The sequence below is a fragment of the Drosophila erecta genome, unplaced genomic scaffold (assembly GCF_003286155.1).
Source record: "Drosophila erecta strain 14021-0224.00,06,07 unplaced genomic scaffold, DereRS2 tig00000307-arrow-arrow-pilon, whole genome shotgun sequence".
In the NCBI taxonomy this organism is placed as follows: domain Eukaryota; kingdom Metazoa; phylum Arthropoda; class Insecta; order Diptera; family Drosophilidae; genus Drosophila; species Drosophila erecta.
In genome coordinates, this window is record NW_020825221.1 from 410,885 (window position 1) to 437,531 (window position 26,647).

Consider the following 26,647-nt stretch of genomic DNA (forward strand, 5'->3'; position numbering starts at 1 on the left):
CTGGAAGCGGCTGTTGTTTTGGGGCCCACCATATCCCGAGCCTGGTGAAGGTCTACCGGTTCCCTGATAGGGGGAAGAAAAGCGAGGAGCGTTTGGCGGCCGGTAGAACCGGGTATTTGGCACAAAACTCGCCGGCGCGGAGGACTGGGTAAAGTGACCCCCTCTTGGGGCAACAGCCTGTAACTCCTTGCAAAAGAAGTATGCTTCTTGTAAATCTTTTGGTCTGCGCATGACCAGTAACCTCGAGGCATCATTGCCGACTCCCCGGATAAAGACATCAAGGGCCTTGTCCCTCGAGTGTTCTGAGAGGGCCCTAACCGCCTCCATTGGATAACCCATAGCCTTCAATCCGTTGAGGATAAGGGAAAGGTGCTTATTCACCTCCAGATAATACTCCTCTAGAGTTTTGTTCCCCTGGGTCAGTTGGCCAAGCTGATATTCTAGCGTACGCACATCGCGCTTGTCCGCGTAGTGCAGTGCCAGAACTCTCTTGATTTCCGGCCAGTCGTCGTCTTGAACCCCATAAGAGTCAAGAGCTTCCTCAGCCTCGCCTCTTATTTTTTGCCTAATGTGGCAGACTACGGCGCGGTACAGAGGTCTCCCTTTGATAACCTCGTAATCGTTTAGAATTGCCTGTGCGCGGTTAACCCATGAAACGTATCTCTCGGCCTGACCTTCGAATGTCTGAAGCTCCTTAACGCAATCTGGAAGCGTAAAGACTTCCTTCAATTCGTATTCATTGCGCGCACGCGCCAATGGCACCGGAGGCGTGACCACCGGATTACGACTTTCGTTTTCGGTCTCTAGCGTACTGAGTCTACCATTTATCTTTCTCATATCATCCTGTAACCCGGTCAACTGAGCAAGGAGCGCGTTAAGGGATTCTTTAATCTCTTCCATTTCTATGAGCGTAGGGGTATCGGAAGTAGATAGGATCGGACAGGCGGACGGTCAACCAAGGGTTCGTATTTTTAATTTTTATTTTAGAGAGTCAATTTTTAGGGCGTATTTTATTTTGTATTATTTTTTTTTGGAAATCAATAACTAGAACGTATCCTATTTTTTATTATAGAAAATCAATATCTAGAACGTATTTTTTTATTTTTTATTATAGGAAATTAATATTTAGAACGTATTTTTATTTTTATTATAGAAAATCAATATTTAGAACGTATTTTTATTTTTTATTATAGAAAATCAATATTTAGAACGTATTTTTATTTTTACTATAGAAAATCGATATTTAGAACGTATTTTTATTTTTTATTATAGGAAAGCGAAAACTGGATGTAAATGCGGTTTCACTCACCCTTGACAATCGATGTTTGCGTGTTGAGGTGTATTGTTGTGTTGTGTACTTCTTTTAAAATCTGAGGAAAGATAAAGATGTTTCTTTTTAGAAAATTCAAGCAATGTGGGCAACGGTTTTTCGTTTTTTTTTTTTTTTATATTTGTTTAAGTTTCATGTTTTATTCTTTTATCTTTCATGTGGTTTTGGTTTTTTTTTTGTTTAGACAGTGACGAGTGAATTTAGTGAACTGGGTGCGGTGGTCCGTATTCTTCCTTTTTGGCCTTGGCCTACTAATGGTACGGTTGCCACACAATCTACTGGGCAGCTTCTTCGGGTGCCTCCACACCACTCAGCCTATCCAGCAGATTACCACATATTTCAGTTAGAGTTTATTGTGATTATTTCATCTTTTCTTTTTATTTATTCCTTTTTTCTTTTCGGCACTATGTACATTGCACTCGCGAATAGGCTACAACGAGTGTAGGCAAATCGCCGCAGTGGGTCGTTACATAGGCCTTCACTATTATTTTTTATGAAGACGCTTTTGCGCCCGCGTATATCGCTCCTGGATGGAGACAGTATTAACGCTGTGGCGGGTGGTCTTTTTTAATTAGTTATGTGCGACTTTTTTACGCCCGTGCAGAATGTTATTCCCGCTACAGACTGTAGGGGCATTCTCACCGCGGCGGGTGGTCGTTTCTATTGTTTAATTGTTCACTGTCACATCACTGTCACTCTAATTTTTCCAATTTTTCACATTTCCACATTTCATTTTTCTTCTTTTTCTTGTTTCAATTTATTTCTTTGCTTTATTTAATTTTTTTGGTTCGGGCGCCAGTTATGCAACTCATAGTTGCAGGGGGGGTGACAACCTCTCGTCACTGAATAGCTCACCTAGTGAGAGTAACCCAAATCGTTGTCATTCTATGATGATGGAAGTAGAGATCCTCAGAAAATAGACGAGTCAGATGATTTAACGTTATAATTCTATTTATTGAAATAATTCAGGCGAGAAGATTCGATTTGAATAAAAGCAGGATTGCAGTCGGCTCCGTTCTGGTGTCAATCAAAGACTGACTTCTGTCGCCGGGCCTGGTTAGCACTAGAGCCGCGGCTCCAGAGTCGTGGGAAGTATTTGTGGCCGGTGCGGGGTGAGGGGCGACTCCGTAAAGCACTTGGGTAAGCGGCCGTAATTTGATCCATGCCAAGTCGGCGGTCGCTTACCCAACGTCCGACGGTTCTGCCGCTCTGCAACAACAATTGCAGATGCAGCAGTTTTTCGGCGGCGCGATCACGGCCAACAACAAGAAGTGTCGCTGGCCGGCGTAGCGGTCTTGTAGCTGTGTCGCCTGGCGTAGCGGTCTTGTAGCTGTGTCGCCTGCCGACGCAGCGCATCGCAACCGGCGGGTCATTGAATACACTGTTGCGTTGCTGGATGAGGGAAGGGGCGGAGTCAGCGTTTTGAAGTGGGCATAGCGGAGTTGGGTGACCGTCAAGTGGCGTAAGAGGAGGAAGCGCGTGTTAGGCAGGCTGGTGGGAGGGGGTAAGGCAAAGGGGAAGGGAAGAGGGTTCATAACTTATATATATATATATTCTATATATATATATATATTCTTGATCAGGATCAGTAGCCGAGTCGATCTGGCCATGCCCGTCCGTATGAACGCCTATATCTCAGGAACTACAAAAGGTAGAATGTTGAGTTTAAGAGTGCAGCTTCCAGAGACATTGAAGCAGCGCCGAGTGGTTAGCGGTCGAGAACACAGCCACAGCTTGCCCGCAGCTTGTCGTAGGAGGCGACTAATACGGCAATAGATCGCTCCGCACGTGCTTGTCGGAGCCAAAAGACTGAGGTCTACATTGAGGTCGGCCCCCTTGTGGGAATATCGTGGTGGCTGTTGTTGGTACCCATATCGCGGGTAGAGCCTTCGTGTTCGACGTTTTAGTTACGGCGCTTGTTGCGCAAAACTTGGGAACTGTGACCCATAGAACAGTAGAGATTTTATGGAGTATAGGGGGAGTGCTTGCCCGGCAAGCAAGCACTCGAATTGCTACCGGGGTGGTTACTATGTACATAGCGTATCTAGACACGTGCATCATATGCTCTTTTGTAGATGTATAGGGTGCCGTGGTTGTAATCCCTTTAATGTGGAACACGCCACGTAAAACAAGTTTGGAGGGATCCGATTCACACACTGTTCGTATGAACGCCTCGATCTCAGGAGCTACAAATGCTAGAATGTTGAGATTAAGCATGCAGCTTCCACATAGACGCAACGGAAGTTTATTTCCAAATGTTGCCACGCCCAGCCTAATGTTATTTTTTACATTTTTATTAGTCTTGTAAATAAAGGCAAAATCATCAGCTTGTGTTACCGGAATAGGCTATTGTAATTATGAGACAGATAGTGCATTAGCAAAGATTTCAATACGATATTGAACGTCTAACTACTCGACTGCTGTTATTGCCTCCAATATTATTAAAAATCAGACCTGCTCAAACATTGACATTTGCAGTTGGAATATGAACATACCCCAAAATCCTAAGCTCGCGGACCCAGCTCTTCATCGTTCTCAACGCATAGATTTCCTGATTGACGCCAGTCTCTTCTACGACCTGCTGTGCGTACGTCAAGCTTCTGCCAACATTGCCGCTAATGCAACAGCCTCAGTGAGGCTAGGTTGTTTCTGGAGATTGCTGTCGCTCAGATGTCACGGAGTTAGAATCGTCTATTGTGGCTTTTCCACCCAATAAGAAAGCTTCTGGACCGCTGTCTCGTTGTAGCCCCACAACTGAGTGATGGAAATTCGTCGAAGAGTCTTGCTTGGAAAATCTCAGTGGAATTAGTAAAACCATCTAGATCACTTGCCTTGGTTGCACCCATATTTGACAAAAATTGGACTTCTTAAAGTAGCTGTTCGGGTGGAGAATTCTTCCTTGCATATTAATGACCGATACCCAATCATAGTACCGAACGATCTTACAGCATCAGGATCGACGAGCCGAGCAGTGAATGATGTGCGTCATATCTAATGGCATTAAATACCATTTTGGCTGAACATTGAAGGATTTTTTGAATTTCTGTAATTGTTTTTCTCTCCTCTCTAAGCTTAAGAAACAACTTTCTTGCTTCCTGGGAGCAGTGCTTTCCTTTACCCAATAACAAATTTGTTTGGCCTTTCAAATATACTAACCAACTTAAACAAACTCACCTTTTACAAAATATTGATAATTTCGGGACTTTTCGTTGGACAAAATCAGACTGCTTTCTAATAAACAGACTAAAAATTGAGTTTTCTCAAGAATGTAAAGATAATAAAAATGACTTGAAAAAATAACGGGACTTTCTTTTTTTTCTATCTAGACAGTCCATTATACAAAATTAAGTTCACGAAAAGTGGAAAAATACCTTTACATTTCTTAGTTTCTTATGCATTGCTATTTCAATGAACACAGTGTATAACGGCCATCCTATTAAACAAAAGCTTAATCTCATTTGGCGAATTAACCATGTATCGATAACGTTACTTTCATTAAATATGTTCCATGATCCAAAAAAGTTTATTAAACAACAGCTTTAAACATGTTTAAGAATATCACGTGGCAATGGCTCTTTCTTGCAAAACACGCATTTCTTGTTCTCAAGCAACTGCAACTAAGATCGAAACTTTTGTCTCAATGACGGCGCAGTCACTCGTCGTGACTTTGGAATAATATTCAGTTCCAATTTCCCATAGAGTACACTTAAAACACTCAATGTTATTTCCTCGTCACATCCAATCGGCCAGATTCTCGCCATTGGACTTACTGCATTCTATGCGGGTTCTGTGATCTTGTAAACTATTGGGAACGAATTTTGCTGCTGTTGATAGATTAAAATGTAACGTTACTTGAAAATTCGAACAGAAGTTAAAGCTATCAAACTAAAATTTGTTAAGTTAGGGACTTAATTCAGCCCATGGCTATCAGAAGCGATGTACACAGCTCCAGCTCTGTAATTAATGGCCTTCACTCGATGCATTGGTCAATCTGACGACAGATGGTTATATCAAGCATAAACCGGTGTCAGCATGTAGGCAAATTTATTGAATTTCCTTCCAATATATTTTGATGTTACAATAGCTTCTGAAGTAAGATTTATGCTCTGGTAAGTGGACGGGCACATGATCAAACAATCAAGACGTGATGAACTAACTTTTGCGTTTAGTTGAAATTAACTTAAAATAAAACTTAAGGGAGGGTATAGCAAAGGTCAATAATACTTTTCAGTCCGTTGCTAGGCATCGTTGCTTATCCTCGGCAGTGATGTTGATTTGCGACCCAGAATCTAAACCCAGAAACGAATTGAAACGGTCCGAAACTTGGACACTATTTGCAACATGACATGAATGGGCTTGATTGGGCTGATCAACGGAACAGACTGTGCCAAATACCCGTAGGTATTTGCTAAATACACCGTGACTGCACACTATTCCACCTAGTGTGGAATAGGTTGACGTGTGCACCAGATGCTTTAGTCAAACATGGCGACGCATTCACCGCCTCAATACCGATCAACTCGATTCTAGCGAAGATCCTCGTTGCTGCATATTCACCTGCTCTCGATCCTTGTAACTCATGTTCCAAGCTTGCAACCCTTTACAAAAAGCTGCAACATAGACCAACTCGTTATTCTTCCTTGAAACTCTCGCTATATCAACTTCGGCTTGCAGAATCTTGTTTACTGCCTTTTGGTCATTATTTTATAACGTCTTATTTTTTTTTTTAGATTCAACTGTTTTTGGGATTTGTTAAGGATATCTATACCAGTCTTCCTAATCATCTTACATCTATATTTGAAACATCAAATGATATTTGGGTTACCGATTTAAAGGACTTAAACTTGGAAGTGCTTTTATCCGAAGCCTATTCAGTTAGAACTATACATGTCGAAAAGGCACTTGATTCAAATTCTCAACAACAACTTGTAAGTATTATTAGATAATAACTGTGAATAAACAAAATAAATATACATTGCATAAGTATTTTGTAGTGTAAAGTAAAATATATCCCTTACTCAGCTATTGGAAGTGCTAATAGTGTTCGTTGACTATCAGATATCCGTTAATTAGCAGGTAGATTAGATTGCTTCTCCTCTTTTGAAAAATGAAATTTTTTTTTCGAATTTCTATCAATATACCAAAACAAATTCGCAAAGTCCACTCTAAGGACCGCAATTCTTGCCTATTTCTTTCGGAATGCTAACAAACTGTTGAAATTTATCCCCAGCACTCCCACTAGATGAGTATCGGGAATGTCATATTCGAAGAAATCGACTATATCGGAAATCGACAGATCAGGAACTTAGTATTGTTCGAAAAATAAGTAGTCTTTTTTTGCATTTTTATTTTGCAAAAATATTAGTTTGGCAAATATCTGCCTTTTTGTCTATTGGGTGCCGCATGATTTGACGCAAAAAGAACCTTCTGGACCGAATCAACGCCTGCGATATGCTGCTGAAAGGGAACGAACTCGACCCATTCTTGAAGCGGATGGTGACTGGCGACGAAAAATGGATCACATACGACAATATCAAGCGAAAACGGTCGTGGTCGAAGTCCGGTGAATCGTCCCAAACAGTGGCCAAGCCGGGATTGACGGCCAGAAAGGTTTTGCTGTGTGTTTGGTGGGATTGGAAGGGAATCATCCACTATGAGCTGCTCCCATATGGCCAGACGCTTAATTCTACCATCTAGTGCGAACAACTGGACCGCTTGAAGCAGGTGATCGACGAGAAGCGTCCAGAATTGGCCAACAGGAAGGGTGTAGTGTTCCACCAGGACAACGCCAGACCACACACTTCGTTGATGACTCGTCAGAAGCTACGGAAGCTCGGATGGGAGGTTTTATCGCATCCACCATATAGCCCGGACATAGCGCCAAGTGATTATCACCTGTTCCTGTCCATGGCGAATGCCCTTGGTGGTGTAAAGTTGAACTCAAAAGAGGCTTGTGAAAAGTGGCTGTCCGAGTTCTTCGCAAATAAGGAGGGGGGCTTCTACGAGGGAGGTATTATGAAGTTGCCGTCTGTAACACTTTTTATAAAGCATTGAATAAAGAGCAAAAAAGCGGAAGGGAGATATTTGCCAACCTATTATTTTAGTACACACTATGTGTATGGCTTAACCTTTTGTTTAGGTGTAAAATGTGATTAAGGAGTCGGATATCAAAGAACGTTAAAGTTGGAAAAAATCTGTTCCTTGTCAATTTTGTATTTTATATTTATATTTTACATACATCTCCGTTAACAAAATATACCAATTTAATAGAAATGTATTTTCCAAGATATGTATTTCATCCTAGTTTTGTCTAACATCGACTACATTCCTTATACGCAATATTTACTAATTATCCGTTTTTATTTTCAGTATAATCTTCTTCCTCGTGGAATATTATCTTTGAAAGTTTTACAAGAACTCCCAATAATTGTTGTACTAATGTATCAAATATATAAAAACGCAGTACATCAAGAAGTGGCTGAATTCATTCCTCTTATATTGACAACTATTAATTTGCAACCAACAGTAACACGAAGGTAATTTTAATGTATTTTATTTCAATTTTATTTAATTTTCACTTATATATAGCCCGTACACGTATAGTAAAATGGTGTACTTCATTCATTAAAATTTTGGTCACGCATACTCCAACGACCACAAACCGCTGAAAACTCACAAATTTGAAATTTTGTATATGCCAAAAAGAAGAATGTTGAACTTTCTCTTTCGACTTCCTCTAGCTGACTAATCCCCTCTTGTTATTATTATTATTATTTTTAGTTTTATTATTTATTAATATTATTATTATTGGTGCAACCAAGGCAAGTGATCTAGATGGCTTTACTAATCCCTCGGAGATTTTCCAAGCAAGACTCTTCGACGAATTTCCATCACTCAGTTGTGGGGCTACAACGAGACAGCGGTGAAGAAGCTTTCTTATTGGGTGGAAAAGCCACAATAGACGATTCTAACTCCGTGACATCTGAGCGACAGCAATCTCCAGAAACAACCTAGCCTCACTGAGGCTGTTGCATTAGCGGCAATGTTGGCAGAAGCTTGACGTACGCACAGCATTTCGTAGAAGAGACTGGCGTCAATCAGGAAATGTTCCAGCTGCAAATTTCAATGTTTGAGCCGGACTGAATTTTGATAATATTGGAGGCAACAAGACCAGTCGAGTTGTTAGACGTTCGATATCGTATTGAAATCTTTACTAATGAACTATCTGTCTCATAATTAGTTTTGCCAAAGACACTAGAATAATAAGATGCGTAACGCCATAAGATTTTTTTGCACACGACTTTTTCGTACTGGCTCTAGAGCTGGCTCCAGGCTCTCTCGAATTTTTGTTCAAGAGCCAGAGAGAGAGCGTTCTAGAGCCAGCAACTCTCTTGTACGCATACAGCGACAGCCGATCACTGTATGTGTGCACAAGTATGCTCATATATTGTAAATTTGACAAAATATGCCCTTCATGGACTTTCAATCTATATTATTTGTACTCGATTGCCACCATTCTAATTTTGCCTTAACATGATAATTATTTCAATAAATCATAATATAAAAATATAAATGTACATAATAATACCTAATTAATTTCAAATTTACTTTATACTAGAAAATATGTCATTAGAGAATGCAGCTCGCGAGGTGGAAAATATATTTGAAGTTAGTGATTCTTAGGTGCGCTGGTCCTGCCTCAAGAATTCAATTTTGCTATAAACGGGTTGCATATAAAGTTTTTTAACTATTTAGTATATTTATTAGTAGAAATTATTTGTATACAAGTAAAAAAAAATATGCATACTTATGTAAATGAGCAATTTTCAGTATTTGAAATGCAAATATTATTTTATATATATTTATATATTTATATTTATATATTTATATTTATATATTTATATTTTATTAGATCATATTACAAAGAAAATGGCCAAAACAATAATTAAATTTGTTTCTTGAATCAAAATTGATTTCGGACCGAAAATCGACTTCTAGCACAACTACGCACACATGCACACTTTTTTTCTTACTGTTTTCACTCACACAAGCAAGTGAATTCTATTTTTAGATTATTATACTCTCAATTTTATGCAAGCGGGGAGAGAGGAATTATTGCCGCCACCAAAGAAGTGACTGCATAGTGCAAAACCAATGTATGACCGGTATTGCCTAATCCGATAACACAAGCTGATGATTTTGTCTCCTTAAGTTAAAGGTGATTTGTGAATCTGTGGTGTTATAAGGTGCAGTTGAGATCCAAAGTCGAGAAGAGCACGGCAAGAAACAGAAGTTCCTGAACGATTTTCACTAGTAGACTGGCAGTGTCTAGAAGGACAACATCCTTAAGATCAAGAAGCGCTGCAGACGTTCCAGGCAGTGCAGAGGATTCGACAGCGTGATGTGAGTCAGAAGCAAACGTTTTCCAAGCTGTGATCTTTCTTGTGTCGAAGGCAAGGTCGAATGGAGGAGAAAGTGGTGCTTAGATACGCAGACACGGCAGTTGCCGTAGTTTTACCGCCTCAGTTGATGACCAGTCTTGAGGCAATTTATACAAAAGCCGAGCCTTTTGGCTTCTCTAAATAGATTAGTCGGGGTCAGGATTTAAAAGCTTTGTCAATAATATATTGAGTGCCCAGAAGCATTGCAAAAGAAGCAGGTCAAAGGGCTAAGACATGTGGCAAGCAAGGCGGGCCTACGCAAATTCTCATCCCATTTCGCTTGACTCGACGGATCCAGCTTTTGGACAAGTACTTGGGTGATAATGCATCCAGCGATTTCCTCCGTTGTTCCCAATCCATTTAGAGCGCAAATATGAGCGTTGAATTTATCCGACAACTCACCAAGATATGAAAGGGAACCACTCTGCCCCTTAATCTCACTAACATGACCCTGAAAAAAAAGCAAATATGTTTTGTAACAATTCCAACGCTGTAGCATAGTTGCAATCCGATATTTCCAGTGAGCGAACGGTTTCCAGCGGTCCCTCAGACATGATCGTAGATGCTGTGGCTTCCTATAATTATGAGGTCAGGATGGCTATCTATGTTAGTAGTAAACATATAATAAAAATCTTGCTAATTAGCATAGCCTCCAGCCAATTTTTGGTGCTCAAGAGGGGGCAGAGACGGTGCCCTATTACTGAGTGGACGGTTCTGATGGCCACAATCGCACGTAGAAATTCTGTCAGCGTCAGCAAAGATTAAGTGGGATTGCATTTGCGAGGCGCGCTTTAAAATCTCCCGAACTGAGGATTTAAGCGTTATGAGAATATCATCAAATCTTTCCTTAAAAGATTACTTTAATTTTCGCCAAAATCCAGTTATTTGAGCTCTCTAAGAATTTTCCTAAATGTTTGTTGTAGCTCATTGATGAACTGCAACCTCACATGCAGGACGGAATCGTCAAACGAAGCTTGCGCAGAAATTTACAAGGAATCCTTTAATCGCTACATTTTGATTAGAATCATTGGTAGTCTTTCGTTGGGACCCCGCGCCGCTCTTCCATCCCATCCGCTCAGCGGTCCTGAGTGTCTGCTAGGCGTCAACGTTGGTTGGCGTTGGTTGTTGGCAATGCCGGTCGCCACAGTTACTATTTAATTTTTCAAAACCTTTTTTTTTTTATAGTTTACAAGAACAAGATCCTTGTAAACTAAAAAAATAATAAAATGAAAAAAAAACTTAAAATTAAATAAAAAGGACGTGAGAGTTTTGGAGTGGGCGTGGCAAATTTTTTTAGAATTTTTTATAGAAATTTACAATATATATTAAAAAATGAAAAAATATTGTGGACTATTGTTAATCCTTTGGGTTCGTTGAGATGATGAGAACCTCATCGCTTTGGTTTAGATTAGTGTTATGGATGGTTTGTAGTCCGATTTTAGTAACTGATGAGTATGGGTTTTGTTGTCACATTTATTCCTGATTTTGATTGCAATCAATTCTTGTTGTGATTTGAAGGCTGGACATCTTATGTTTATGGGTTGTGGGGTTCTGCGGTCTGTGTTCTTCGCTATAGTTTGTGCACTTTGAGTGTCTTGTTCACTTTTCGGTGGTATTTGGGTCAAGGCTGCTATTTTCTTTTTTTAAATCTTGTTTTTTTCAGTTACATGTTGGTGTTACAGTTTATATGTCGCGTATTTTTTCGGTTGCTGTAATACACTAGCGCTGGTTGTAACGGTAGATATTAAGAATTGTTTTTGGGGTTGGGTAGATTGTCTAATGAGCATTATGTTTGCTTGGCGAAACTAAGACACGACTGATCTCAAGAAGAATACGATTTTTAGTGCTCTGGTTTATTGTTTTTACTCACACAAGCAAGTTGATGATATTTTTATATTTTTACACTATCAACTTTATGCGAGCGGAGAGAAAGGAATTTAAGTCACCACCAAAAAAGTAGCAGCATAGTATGGCCGATACGCATCTTAGCTTTAAGTAAAGTGTATTCAAAGTCGTTATTTTCATAAACAAAAAGCAGATCTCAGAAATTAGTAGAATTGTCAATATTGCTCTATATTTCCTTGAACCGGATAGAATAGCGAAAAGGAGAGAGGAAGTAAACGGAGTGGATGCAAATCTGCACGTCGACAACAGAAACCACCTTTGTCCACAAAGGGGAATGAGTGAAAAAAATTTTTTTTTTCTTTCTTTTCCCTCGCTTGTTCCACACACACACACGTACTCCGCTAGCTAGGCTAAGTGAAGAAATTACTCTTCATAATCTTGAGAGTTGCTGAGTAAGAGAGACACTCTCTAGCAACCAAAGGAAGCCAGACAAAATAAAGATTTTCAAGGCCAAGTACCCATTGCAAGCTCTAAAGAGAAAAGCTGAGTAATGGTACAAGCCGAAGCATATTAAGAAAAGCAAAATAAAGAATTTTTAAGCCGTGTGCGCATTACGAGCCCTACAGAGAGGAGCCGAGTAGTGGCACAAGTCAAAACATATACAAAAATGAAATTAATTATAATGCATAAACAAATATATACATAAAAACGAAGAGAGAGAAGAGCTAGGTAATTAATGTAAGTTGCAAACACAAAAAAAAATAATATAAAGGTCGGGTGGAGCAGGCTGCCCTCCACAAGCCAAAGAAGGAAAAACAAACAAACGAAAACAACTAAACCCCAAATGTAAATTGGGGATGTTATTGAACTGAGGCAGGGTAATATTTACAAGTCAAGTTATAAACCTAATAGTTACTTTCATTGTAAGCCCCAACTCTAGGTCCCATATTGGAAATGACTGACTGTGTCATAAAACCTTTTCAGTGCGAGGCGATCGACAGGGCAATTCTCCGAAATGAATGAGAGAAAGGGCGTTTACAATATACCCCGAGGCCGAGGGTATTGAAACCGAAAAGCAGAAGAGGAGTAAGCTACTACTCTTGGGAGGCGTCCAGCTATAGTCAGTAGTATATTCTTTACCTGGTGCGCTGGTTAAGCCCACCGACGAAAATAAAGAAAACATCTACAAAATACTCATTGACCATTTAAATAAACACTTATCACTGAAGCAGAAGTGAACGTTTTAGAGACATCTATTTAGAGGCCTGACACCTTTTTGACGCGGAAAGCTTCTTGCTGCGACTCCGTCAGCAAATGCAAAGATGTACGTTCGGATCTTCAAAGGCGGAGATTAAGGTCATATGCCTTAAGGATAAAATTATGGATCACTAGAAGAAGTGATCGAAGCGTGTCAGGTTGAAGAACAGATCAACAAGGAATTAAAAGCAATGACATCCAGACCTGTTGCAGAACCCATCTGTAAAATTGCAAATCGCGGTTTCAAGCAATGTGGGGAATGCTTAAGGTGCGGAAAGTTTGGTCACGCTTCCAATTACCCATCATGTCCGGCAAGAAATGTCACCTGCAATAAATACTCGAAGGAAAATGGGAAAAAATTTCTCTTGGCCATCGAGTTAAAAGTCGTCCGACTGGGAAGAAACATGAACCGGATTGAAGAAATGGCGCCTTTCTCGAAATAGAAAAATATCGAAGTAAAACTTTCCATTGATTATGACAAAACCCGTTCAGCAACCAGTGAGACGAGCTTCGGCAGCTCTCGAGGACAAAGTCATGGAAAAACTCACACAAAGCCCTGTGTCGGGACATAATTGAACCTGTAACGAGCACAAGAACTTAGATATATCTCTCATTGAGATCTCAGAACGCAGACCTCCGCTTATGCGTCGACAAGCGACTGGCAAACAAAGCAATCCTACGGGAAAATTATCCATTGCCAACCTTCGACTCTTTCATGACCAGACTCAAGGAGGCTAAGTTCTTCGCACGCCTAGACCTCAAGGACGCTTATCACGAAGTGGCCCTTGATGAACCAAGCCTAGAAATAACAACGTTTATGACCCCAAGAGGACTTTTCCGATATGACCTCGAAATCGACAGCGCCGTAAAAGAAGTGTGCAACATCTTCCAGGAAAATTATGTTCTACTGAATAGAGAGAAGTGCTTCTGGACGACAAGCAAATTAAAATTCCTCGGATATCGGGATATTCCTGAGAAGTTGATCCCGAGAAAATTGACGTCATACGATCTTTCAGAGACCCAAAGAAGAAAGAGGAAACACGGAGTTTTCTCGGTCTGGCAACCTAAGTCGGAAAGCTCATCCCGGACCTTGCTAGTCAAACAGATCCTTTAGTGGAGCTGCTGAAAACCGAAAACAAATTGACCTGGGGCGAAGCCGAGAGTAATGCCTTCAACACCCTAAAGAATCTGTTATCCAAGGTACCCAAGCTATCATATTTCGATCCAAAGCATTGGACGCGGGTGATTGCGGATGCTAGCCTGGTTGACCTCCGGGCCGTTTTATTTCAATTCAAAGCAGATGAACCTCTGCTAGCAAGGCCCTGTCAGATGTGGAGGAACAGCATCCTACGCCTCGTGCAGAACTTCAAGATCTATGGCAGTCCCTGTTGCCTTGAGAACGACTCCTGGAAGCCCGATACATTAGCAAACCTCTACCCGTTTCGTAACGACCTCTCTACTGCAAGGCGTGCGGCATTGAGCAAGTTAGAACCCCACCGTATTGGCCGCAAGCAAACGGGGAAGTTGAAGACATGAACAGAGCCCTTGTAAAAAGACTAAAAATTCCATACGCCAATGGGAAAAACTACAAAGAGGAAATCCAAATGTTTGTCTTCATGTACAATGTAACCCCACATGGAACAACAGGGGCAGCGTCCACAAAGCTTATGTTCAACAGAGTTATCCGTGACAAACTACCAGGCATTGGGGAGATCTGAAAGAGAACCTTGGACTCTGGGGAAAGAGATAGAGACGTAATTGAAAAATGTAAGGGAAAGCAAACAGCCGACAAAAGAAGAGGGGCAAAGGAAATCGATGTCGAACTGGGCGATAAAGTAATTTGGAAAGACGTAGTGTTCCCGAACAAACTTACATCAAACTTCGACAAGACGGAATTTACTGTATTAGAAAGACAGAAAAACATTGTAGAAATCGAAGGGGGTGGAGGAAAATATAAAAAAAAAGGTACCAGCCAACCATACGTATCCAGTCTCATGCCCAACACCTCAGTCAGATGCCGGCCTACCGGAGTCATCGCCTACTCCACAGGACACGGCACTCCAGCCTACAGGAGAAAACCTCGGAACCCAGCCAGCCCTATTGAAGCTAGAACTCATTAATAAAAGAGGGATGTGGCGACCGGCATTGCCAATGTATAATAAAACTTTCTGCAAAGTGTAAGACATGTTTTTGGCGTATACAATTAGAATTGGATTGGAAAAATTGGGAACAAAAAATATATATATGTAAACAAAGAGAAAAAGACGCTCTGTGCGACACATAATCACACAAATACATATTTTGTATTTGAATTTAAATAAACCAGTGAGCAAAAGGCAAGACTTATAAGTAAGTTCCCGCTCAGCGACAAAGTGAGCGCTGGCTCTCTCTTTAACCACCAATGCCAAGGCTATTGCAAATGCAGATAACGGGCAGTAAATTGCTCTTTACACGATGAATTTACCTCTACAATCAACTCATGTAAGATCGCGTTCTTGCTTTCGTTCAACACTTTCTTTGGCACAAATCGAAATTGATCACGCTTACCTACGGTGACTAGTAGACGGAACACAATAAATACATACTTTAACTGCTCAGTCTCTATCATACCTTCGTGGAGTGCAGACGCGTTTTTGCATCGCGAAATTCTTTGTGTTGAGTCTATGGACAAGTCCACTTTCGTGGCAAAAATCTTGTTTTTGTGATCCCGGCGACTAGAGTCGCCGTGTCAGTGATCCCGTTCACCGCTAGTTATGCTCTACGCGATAACAAGTAAAAGAAAAACAGATTAGAAACAATTGCAAATTGCTGTCGTTGCAAATCTCAGCAAACGCTAAAGATTACAGCCTGAAATCATTGAAGTAAAAAAGAAAACAATTCGTCTGCTCAGCTGGGACTCGAACCGAGTGTCGCTTGACTGGGAGTCGGCCACCTTGGGCACCGTGAACCTGAAGTCGGTAAAGCAGTGTCAAGAAGTAGAAATTCTTCACCATATTCGAAAGTGATTTTGATATTTCACCGGATGTGGCTGCGGGCCAAAAGAGAATGAGAGATGCTCTAAATCGCACATTGAATGAATTTAGCGCCCTATATGCACCGTCCTCTAACAATGCTCCACCCATTGCAGTTTAAGACCCTCTTTCTGAGCAAGACCCAACGACCGAACGTCCCAAGAATAACAAGCGACGCTTAGAATCAAGGTCGCCCAATTCGATCGCCAAAAGCATAAAGAACTCAAAAAGCCCACAACCAACTGTATCTGCTAATCAGTTCGCGGTTCTGTCGGATACGGATACAGAAGTCGAGACGACTATCGATCCTCAAAACCCCAGCCAAAACAACCCAATCCCCGCCAGTACGAGCTCCAACAACTGCAATAGCAACCAGGTCAGCCCCAACAAATCCAATCAAGCCATTTGCAGCACCAACCAAGACAAAAACAGCAGCAGCTCTTTCCCAAATCAGACCTCAGGCAGTAACGTAACTCCACCGTCTCACAAACCACCCCTAATTGTAGTCAAAAATTGCGCATCTCATCAGATTTATAAATAAGGCCGTTTACCCAACAAAATATTCCGTCAAATGCCACCCAGATCATTCCGTTTCGATCCTGGCTTCAGACTCAGATACGTACAGAGCCGTAACGAAATTGCTTACTTTAAAAAAGGTAGCTTTCCATACCTGGTAGCTTTAAGAGGAGAGATCCTACCGCATTGTTATCCGAGGTGTACATCACTCTGTCCCAGATGAGGACATTAAGGAAAGCCTTACCTCACTGGGCCATATAGTGAGGTTTATCAATAGACCCAGAAGCCGTTTCGACAAAACAAAGCTCGTTAACCTTGTTTTTGTTGAACTAGAACCCGCTGCCAGCAACAAGGAAATACATGAGCTTAAGACGCTCTGTCGCCAACGAATACGCGTCGAATTTCCTCACAAAAAGGACGACGTCGTGCAATGCCATTGGTGCCAATCCTTTAACCATACAAAAAATAACTGCCACAAGGATTTTATTTGTGTAAGATGTGGCCAGCAACATGCCATTGAGGACTGCCAGCGAGAAGTCCATCCAGTTAAATGCGTCAACTGTGGCGGTAATCATGCAGCTAGCTACAAGGGCTGTCTCGTCTACCAGCAGACAGTGAGTCAACGTAGAGGTGATACTTCCCATCGTAGCCCCCCTCAACAACCAGCTATTGCACCAGCTGCACGAAGAGGCATTGTATGCTATCCTACGCTTTCATACGGGAGCGTTGCAGGGGGATCTATCCAAACGCAGCAGGCTAGTCCGCAGCAATGGACTAGTCACCTGGAGCAGCAACAATTTCCTAAACTAGGAAGTAGGAACCGGAAGCAGAACCAACAAAGCCAACAAAGGGATCGCAACAGGCAGACGCTGCAACCGGTGCTGGACTCAAACCCAAGACCAGAGCAACATCAAGGTCCACAACCTCATCCAACCAAACTCATCCCATCAAATGCGAAAACATCATACAGAACAGCAATGGCAGCGAGAAGAACAAATGTTTATAAGATCTGACGCCGGTCATACTACAAACTTCATGGATTTGACGCTCACCAATCAAACCATCCTGCAGATCGTCACCGTGAAGGCTCTGCAGTTCTGATAAAGTCCTGTCTTAAATACTACCAATTTTTAACTATGGAACATCAAGGTGCTCAATGTGTTGCAGTCAAGGTTAAAACGGACCAAGGCGAAATAGCACTTGCATCTATTTATTGCCCTCCAAACTTTCTGCGCACCAGCGATGACCTCGACCTGCGGACAAGGTACTATAAACTCACCAGACCCACCTCATGCTCTTTTAAAACGTGAGGTCCTGGATCTGGTGAAGTAAAAAAAAACCTTGCGTCGCAGGTTCAGGCATTCCAGAGATTCGGCCGATAAAAGAGCTTATCGTCGTGCTGAGGACGAACTGAAGAAGATGTTGCATAAATCAAAAAACTATTATTTCGCTAATTTGCTAGGAAATAAATAAAGTCCTCCCTAGGGTCAAATTCCATGACACTCTCATCCCCCAATCACCCCAAGTGCTGTACCTGGGATTGATCCTAGACAAGCGGCTCACATGGAGGCAGCACACCAATAAAATTGCAGCAACTTGCCGCGGGAAGCTTAGGAAACTGAACTGGTTGTTGAAGCCACCGAGCCAGCTAAGCCTAAGGTACAAAGTGCTGCTCTACAGAGCCATAGTGGTCACTTCGTAGTGGTCACGCAGCAGTCCAGATATGGGGTACGGCCTCCGATTCTAACATCATGCGAGTGCAAAGAGTTCAAAACAGAGCGTTGCGCACGATCACAAATGCGCCCTGGTATGCAAGAAATGTGGACATTGCAAACGACCTCAGCATCCTCACTGTTAGGGAATAGATAAATCACCATTCAAGTCGCTACAACGATCGGTTTCAGGCCCACACGAACCACCTAGCAGCTTCTTTGGCTAACCCGACGTCCAGGCGAAGACTAAAGAGACGACATCCATGAGACCTTTGGACAACAAGGAGGCAACGAACGCGGGTGCTCTTCCAGTAGTTAAAAACAAAATATAAAATCCATTGTAATAAAAATTGTTAATTTTCCTTCCTGTTATGTTTCCATGTTATGTTTGTTACGATTATAAAAAACTTTAACTGCAATCACAAAAACAACTGGGATGGTATCGACAGCTCGCTCAATTTCGTCGGTAACAGCTGCCGCTCTCACCAAGTCAGCGATCAAAACAAAAACATAAAAAAGAACGTTGGGACGACAATATAAATATAAATATAAACACAAAACTAAGTCACCAATCTAAAATTTGAACTGTTCACCCTATGGTTTTATAATAATAAGTTTATAAATATATGGCTTAGAGAGGCCCCTTTAAAGCGACTGAAAAGCATCGTCAAGGAAACTAATTGCCACGCCCACTTCAACGACCAAAAATCGCCCAAAACTGCCACGCCCAAACTTTGGAAAAATGTTTTTATATTTTTCCATTTTTTTTATTAGTCTTGTAAATTTTTATCTCTTTGCCAGAAAAAATGTTTGACACGTCCACTCCACGCAAACACTTTTGAAAAACGTTTTGATATTTTTCCATTTTTTTATTTCTATCTATTTGCCGAGAAACGTTTTGCCACGCCCACATTTACGGCCACAAACCGCCCAAAACTGTCACGCTCACACTTTTGAAAATATTTGTAATTATTAAAAAAATTTTTTTTTTCTCAATTTTTACCGATAATTTTGTTTGCACTTCCACTAGCCGAGTAACGTGTATCTGATAGTCGGGTAACTCGACTATAGCGTTCTCTTGTGTTATTATTTGAAATACAAGTTTGCGAAGTTACCAAGTAGTTAATTTAGCATTTAAGGCCAAATATGATGTTTTATGAATTAAATATGCAAAACATTGAAAAACATTTTTCCGTCCTTTAATCAGTTTTTCAAAACTATATTTTCAGAAATTCTCCACAGAAAGAAATTTATGTAGAATTCATGGGTGCACAAATAAAAACTCTGTCATTTTTGGCGTACATCGTTCGAATATTTCAGGTAAAATAAAAATGTAAGATAAATATATTTTAAATGAAAAAACGCTTTCCAGTTTCTAAGGTACACAGAAATTGTAATACTTGAATAAGGAGAAATTCCATGTCTTTGTATAACGCGAGTTTATTTATGAATATACATATCTTATATATATGTATATCTTCTATAGATTTGCCAAAAAAACTCTTTGCCATGCCCACAAACCGCCCAAAACTCACAAGTTTAAAAATTTTAAGTTTTTTTTTTTCATTTGATTATTTTTTTTTTAATTTCACGTTTGCACTTTCTCTAGCTGAGTAAGGGAAGGGGAACTCGACTATAGAATTCTATCTTGTTTATTAATTATAAAACTACCGTGGTGGTTACTCATAATCTTATGTCGGTATGGGTGCTCGCTTTAAATTGGTTTTAGATCTTTGGATGCTTCAATTTTTTGCTTGTTGCTCCTTTTGTCCTCCATATGTATGAATAATACGCCGATATCCGCGGATGATTAGCTGTTGTGAGGCGTACACCCTTACAGCATAATCGCCGTTGAAAAACAATGGTTTCCTATCGGCGAAACAAATTTCCAGATTTCAACACGGATAAGATCTACTGCAAACCTGTCGTTTAGTCTTTCAATGCCACCTCGATGCTTTAGGTCACAAGTAAACTAATTAATGGTATGAGTTCCGTGCTATACCCAAGCATAGTTTGAATATTTAATGATATAATGGTCCGACCTTATCCCTCGAAACATTACAGCTCCCCAATATGATGAATGAGTAGCTTGTAGTTCATGTCATCAAAACCAGGAAACAAATTAACTGCAAGCAATAAGATAAGATTTAGGATTGAAGATAATCACAAAGACAAACTACTAATTTGCTCTAGCGTCTTAAATGTTTTTGAATCTTTTTGGTTTGGAAATCAGAGAATATACGTATTATTTAAAAAGATGAATTGGTTTTACATCACCCCAAACCACAACTCGGTCATAGCCGGATATCAAAAAACAATTTTTTTCAAAATACGATCATTACTATATTTTGATATATTATTAATATATTGATATATTGATATATTTGATATATATTAATATATTTTGAACTTTTCTGTTTATCAGTAGAAATAAGTGTCCGCTTCTAGTGGTGAAAAAACGTAGAGTCGGTTTTGAACATTCTGCCCGCATTCGCTGCAATAAAAAAGTCTGTCGGGCTACAGACGGAATGATCCACACAACACGGCTTTCTGAACCACTGGTAGTCCGCCTTCAGCCAGGAGTAACCCATCACTTTGGAATAGTCGTTGGCGTGGAAGAGGTCGCCGGCCAATGGTAATGCTTACGAGGTCCCGAAAATTGTCCAAAACGGAGTCGGTCGAATGCGCTCGTTGGGCCTTATCAACCATTAGTTTCTCAACGATTTTTTTTATTTATTTATTTTACATGCTTGAATCTTCGTTAAAAGGGTTGACAGCTCTTCGAATGTCTTTTTCCACCTGGTTGCAAACGGTTCAACGGCGTCTTTAAGCTTTTGACACCAGCTTCCCACTGGGAACCCCAATAATGGAGGTATAGACTGCCAGCTGAGCCACTGAAGGCTATAAAACCAGTTACAGATTCTTTAATGTCTTGAAATCGGGAGTCAGCAGAGATCAACCTAAAGAAAATAAATAGCCTGAGAATAATAGCCTGAAAAATAATTAGATTTTGTTCCGTTCGTCAGTAGTCTGTGCCCCACAAGCTTAGCTTTCGATTGATTGCAAAACGGTCGGGCCTATTCCCTCCCGTTTACACGTCCTTGCGCCTAATGGATCGCCCTGGAACTGCTACTTGCCTGGAAGATGCTACAAATAACATTTCTTTTATATAATTAGAAGAGAACTCCTTATTATGTCGATAAAGAAGAATCTGTTATTACAATTTGTTTTCAATTCAAGTTCGTTAGAACCACATTTAAACTGCCGTCTAGGGAAGGCTGCATCGAACTATGAAGCCGCCGATGGCGGCTGAATGCTGAGTCGGCGACTCCGGCGGGCGACTTGGCTGCTTGCGCGAGCGATTTAGGCTGCAACTTCGCCGCGACGGCATCCGGTGCAACAGCGATGTCAGCAAACTCAAGCTCGCACGTGTTAGCTTATACAAGTTAATTCTGTCACTGTTCCTAGAAATGATTTTAGTATTTAACATTTTTTTTTTAAGGTAACGCAAAGGTTCTTTTCTAATTCCTGGCTATGAGATTTCATAAAGACGGAGGTAATAAATATCTGCTGATCTACTTTTTTGATAAAGGAGCTGAACACGTATACCAGATTGGAGCCTCCTAACAAAAGTTAGTTCTCTCTCAGAGAACAAGACTTCGTTTCTTTTCCTTTTCCTTTCGATTTTTTTTTTTTTTTAGCATTTTCAGTTGGGATTTACCATAAATGATCTCTTAACCAATAACGGGCTATACGACTGACTGAGATACTTATTAACATCCGACTGACTGAAACAGTCAACGCGAACGGTACTTCAAAATTTGGTTTTCTTTTCTATGCGAAAAATTGTGATATCACTTTTTGTAAATCTAAACATTTTTAATATTTCGAACCAATTTTCTTTATAAAAAATGTTCTTTTTAGAATTCAGAATCAAAATTATCAATTAAAGAAAAATATATTTAATTATATATTATAAATTCAAACAGCTCGTCTCAGCCAAAAACCTAACAGAAAAACACTTTTTGCGGCCTCATAAATCGGTCAACGGTTATATGCGAGCTTAGTTACCAACTTTCTTATCCCAGGCTGAGCAAATACAATCCTTATTAAGCGGAGAATTGGAATCTTCGTATCCTTTCAGATCAGTGAACATCTTCAATAGAAGTCCTACAGTAATTGTATTTAGTCTGAAGAATAAGCAAGCTATAAGCGAACTTCCTCGCAGCGGATTTGCTTCTAGCCTGTATTTTTTAAGGTACGAGGGTAGAAGAAGAGTTACCTTTTAGGTTTGGGTGGGTGTGCGTACCAGAACGGAAATGCTCTGAATATTCGCTACTACTTATTATTCCTTTTTAAAAATGTGAATGCGCTTGAATTTGATCTAAACGGGCCCATTATGGAAATATGGCATCGATGTGTTTACTCATAATGATGTTCACAAGATCAAGAAACAGGGAATCAGTTGATACAGGGAGTCTGTTGCACAGAGATGTCGAGGTCGCAATTATCTTCGTCGATCAAAATCGAAAATGTTAAAGGCGTTTAAAATTTTATTATTAAGGTCAGTTTACATTTATCATTTATTTATACATATGTATTATTATTATCTCTACATTTTTTGGTTAATAATCCTAAAGGTCAAGCACGCTGCAAAATGTTAAAGAAATTACGGGACATTACGGTAGCTACGCACTGCAAGAGTGACATGTCAGCATGCGCGACTGCGCTCTCGTTATGTGAAGGCTTACTCTCCTCCTTAAACTTATATTAGTTTGGCATTAATCCCCCTTCCGCCTTTTTGTCTCTTGAATTTCGCGGCTATGTACAAAGCGCTCAGAGCTCGTATCTGGCAATACTATACATAATTTGAAAGGTCTTGACATAACCTACAAAACGACGCTATGCATGATTAGTTTGGATATTGCGTTCAACAGTTATAGACGTGTAAACATGGAGTTCACTAACGCCGAAATTCGCGCTATTTTAAAGTTTTCCTTCGTTAAAGGCAAATCCGCTAGAGAAACGTTCCGTGAGATTAATGGTGTTTTGGGGGATGGTACTCTATCACTTCGAACCGCGGAGGAATGGTTTCGACGATTCAGAGCCGGTGAAAACGACACCATGGATAAGCCAGCCGGCGGAAGACCTGTGACGACAAATACCGATCAAATCATGGAATACATCGAGTTAGACCGGCATGTGGCATCTCGTGACATCGCCCAGGAGATGGGAGCTAGTCACCAAACCATTTTAAACCATCTGCAGAAGGCTGGATACAAAAAAACGCTTGATGTTTGGGTGCCGCATGAATTGACGCAAAAAAACCTGGACCGAATCAACGCCTGCGATATGCTGCTGAAACGGAACGAATTCGACCCATTCTTGAAGCGAATATCAAGCGGAAACGGTCGTGGTCGAAGGACGGTGAATCGTCCCAAACAGTGGCCAAGCCGGGATTGACGGCCAGGAAGGTTTTGCTGTGTGTTTGGTGGGATTGGAAGGGAATCATCCACTATGAGCTGCTCCCATATGGCCAGACGCTTAATTCTACCATCTACTGCGAACAACTGGACCGTTTGAAGCAGGCGATCGACCAGAAGCGTCCTGAATTGGCCAACAGGAAGGGTGTAGTGTTCCACCAGGACAACGCCAGACCACACACTTCGTTGATGACTCGTCAGAAGCTACGGGAGCTCGGATGGGAGGTTTTATCGCATCCACCATATAGCCCGGACATAGCGCCAAGTGATTACCACCTGTTCCTGTCCATGGCGAATGCCCTTGGTGGTGTAAAGTTGAACTCAAAAGAGGCTTGTGAAAAGTGGCTGTCCGAGTTCTTCGCAAATAAGGAGGGGGGCTTCTACGAGGGAGGTATTATGAAGTTGCCGTCTAGATGGAAACAGATTATCGAACAAAACGGCGCATATTTGAACTAAATCCGATCACTGTAACATTTTTTATAAAGCATTGAATAAAGAGTAAAAAAAGCGCTTTGTACATAGCCTCGAAATTTAAAAGACAAAAAGGCGGAAGAGAGATATTTGCCATACTAATTTGTATGGTCGGAAACGCTTCCTTCTGCCTGTAACATTCTTTTCAACGAATTTAGTATACACTATTCCTCTACTAGTAACGGGTATAATAATGCTCAAAGTTTGCATATGATCAAAACTTGTTAGTGGTTTCTTCTTAAATATGCAGCTAATTATCATGGTAATTGAACAGATTGAGAATCATTGAGATTTTATTACTGTTCTTTTACTTGGTTTGACTGTAAGAGCCTTTAAGGGTTTTGACCTTAAAAACAATATCCTAATTTACGGCAACGCAACGTCACAAAACCACTCAATTTGACTAACAATTTGACTATAGCCTACTCTCTTGTTCTACTTAATCGTTTGAATTGGTATATTCTTTGTTATGATTGTGAGATCACGGCAGTTTTCATTTTTACACCGTTCATTGTAATTGATATAGAGAGAACGAATTATATAAGCATATAAACATAAATATGACTACCTATGCGTCCGTGCATCCGTAAACTAGTTTCTGAGTAATAAAGTTATCTGTACTAAAATTTTGTATATAGGTTGAAAAGAGCCGGATCGGACCCACAATTTTATATATATTTTACAGGAGTATTCTAACAAAAAATTGAAAAATAAATGGAATTAAACAAAAAGTATTTAAAAAAATTAATTGAAAATCATAGAACGAAATAATGTATTCCTATAGGGTATACATCATTATAAGTCTTTTATTGCTGCAAGGGTATATAAGCTTCGGCTAGCTTCCTTTCATGCTTTGGGCAACTTCACACACTCTCCTGTAGATAAGATAATATCTTACTATCTTTATTTTAATATCTTACTAATTTTGTCTTATTTTAGGAAGTGGTAATAGCTAGTTCTTTATCTGTAACCAGCGGAATGCTCAACCTGATGAGAAATTGTCCCAAAGAAGCCGCTCATCTCAGAAAAGAGCTTTTAATTGCTGCTCGTCATATATTTGCTACAGATTTACGTCAAAGTAAGTTTTAATTTTAAAGTTTTTGTCGGGTGCCTCAGCCACCAGCAGTTCCTAAATTTATGTTTTTATTTATTGCTAACTTTAGAGATCTTTCGCTATATGTGCAGAAAAGCTGCGCCTCTTCTGTACTGTCTGCCTCTCTCTTGAACTTACGTGCTTGCACTTTTGTCTTAGCGTTCTCGTTTTCTAACTCATGCATATGTATGCGCATCGATGCCAAATCTCGTTCAAACAAAAAAAAAAAAGACAATCATTTCAAATTTAATTGTAAGGACTGCAAAACAGTGACCCACCAATACTATTAAAATATGTTTTGTGAAATTTCTTGTCCGCACTTCCACTTTAGGGGGTGTGTAATAGTCGACGATCTATAGCGTTCTCCTCTGTTTTCTTTCTCAATTTTTATCGGTAAGGCAAATGTATATTATAATTTAAAAGAAAAACGTAATTTATTGCACTTCTACTAGCTGAGTAACGGTAATCTAATAGTCGACTATACGATCTTTTCTTGTTGGTTATGTTACTCCAGCCCAATCTACGCCACTTGAAAAGTGGTACCAGTTTGTCGTAAAGAAGAATAGAATGGATTGATAGAATGGATAGAATGTAAGTAACATGTATAGGGAAGCGTTTCCAAACATATATATAATTACAACTTCGCGGTTTGTTGGTTTAGAAAAATAATATTATTATACAATTGAAGTATGAATGAAATCTAAATCTAAGTTGCGAAGCGGACGCTTAGCAAACTCTTGGCTTAGCTTATTTACTTCTTCATATTGAGCGCACATAGGCTCTCATTTATGTTTACGTTAATTAAGCGCTCTCTTGAGTGAATTGCGCATGTATACAGATCAGCCGATTTTAAGCTACGTGGAATGTTTCGACCCTTTAAGCTGTGTAAGCAGTTTTCACCCTTCTAGTGGGAATAACGAATAAGACTGCGGATGTTTATGTTAAATTGTTTACATCGGCCGAATTTGTTATTGTCACCAAGAAGTTGGGGTTCTTATGGAATTTAATAATTGTTTATCTTATGTGCTAAGGCATTCCATTGTTGCTAAGTAAGAGAATATATAAAGTGGCTGGTATATGTTGTGTAGATACAGAGGTGGTCAAAAGTATTTACACAACGTGCTTTTTTTTCAATTGTCAACTTTGATCGTTTATTGCTGCTGCTTTTGTACTCAGAAACGAACATAACGGTATTTGTCGTGCTTCTACATCTATACAGAAGCAAACGAAAGAAGAAGTGTAAAAAAAAAAATGTTCATGGGCTAAAAATAGAAGCATTGAACTGATGCTTGTCTGTTGTCAGAAGTATTTACACACAATTTTTACACGTCAAAATTATTTACACAGTGCAAATTGAAGATTAGTCTTTGATTTGCAGTGAGTAAGTGAAGTTCTAGTTGATGTTGATCGCTTAATTGGAACTTAAACTAACTGTTAACAGTTAAATTAATAGATTAAACTAAGCATTTAATTTGTAAAATTGGAAAA

At 40.1% G+C, this 26,647-nt stretch overlaps 1 protein-coding gene across 4 annotated transcripts in view; it reads left to right on the forward strand.

Annotated features, from left to right (window-relative positions):
- The window catches only part of LOC6541212 (transcription-associated protein 1), a 111,493-nt gene that overhangs the window by 21,411 nt on the left and 63,435 nt on the right, over positions 1-26,647 (forward strand). For 2 of the 4 annotated variants that reach the window (XM_026983529.1, XM_026983531.1), the window contains exons 3-6: positions 6,061-6,258; positions 7,700-7,866; positions 19,342-19,432; positions 25,006-25,144. In XM_026983529.1, the coding sequence (XP_026839330.1) occupies positions 6,061-6,258; positions 7,700-7,866; positions 19,342-19,432; positions 25,006-25,144 (595 nt within the window). Of the gene's footprint in view, positions 1-3,808; positions 3,862-6,060; positions 6,259-7,699; positions 7,867-19,341; positions 19,433-25,005; positions 25,145-26,647 lie in introns of those variants that run through there. The other 2 variants (XM_026983530.1, XM_026983532.1) reach the window with 2 other exon arrangements.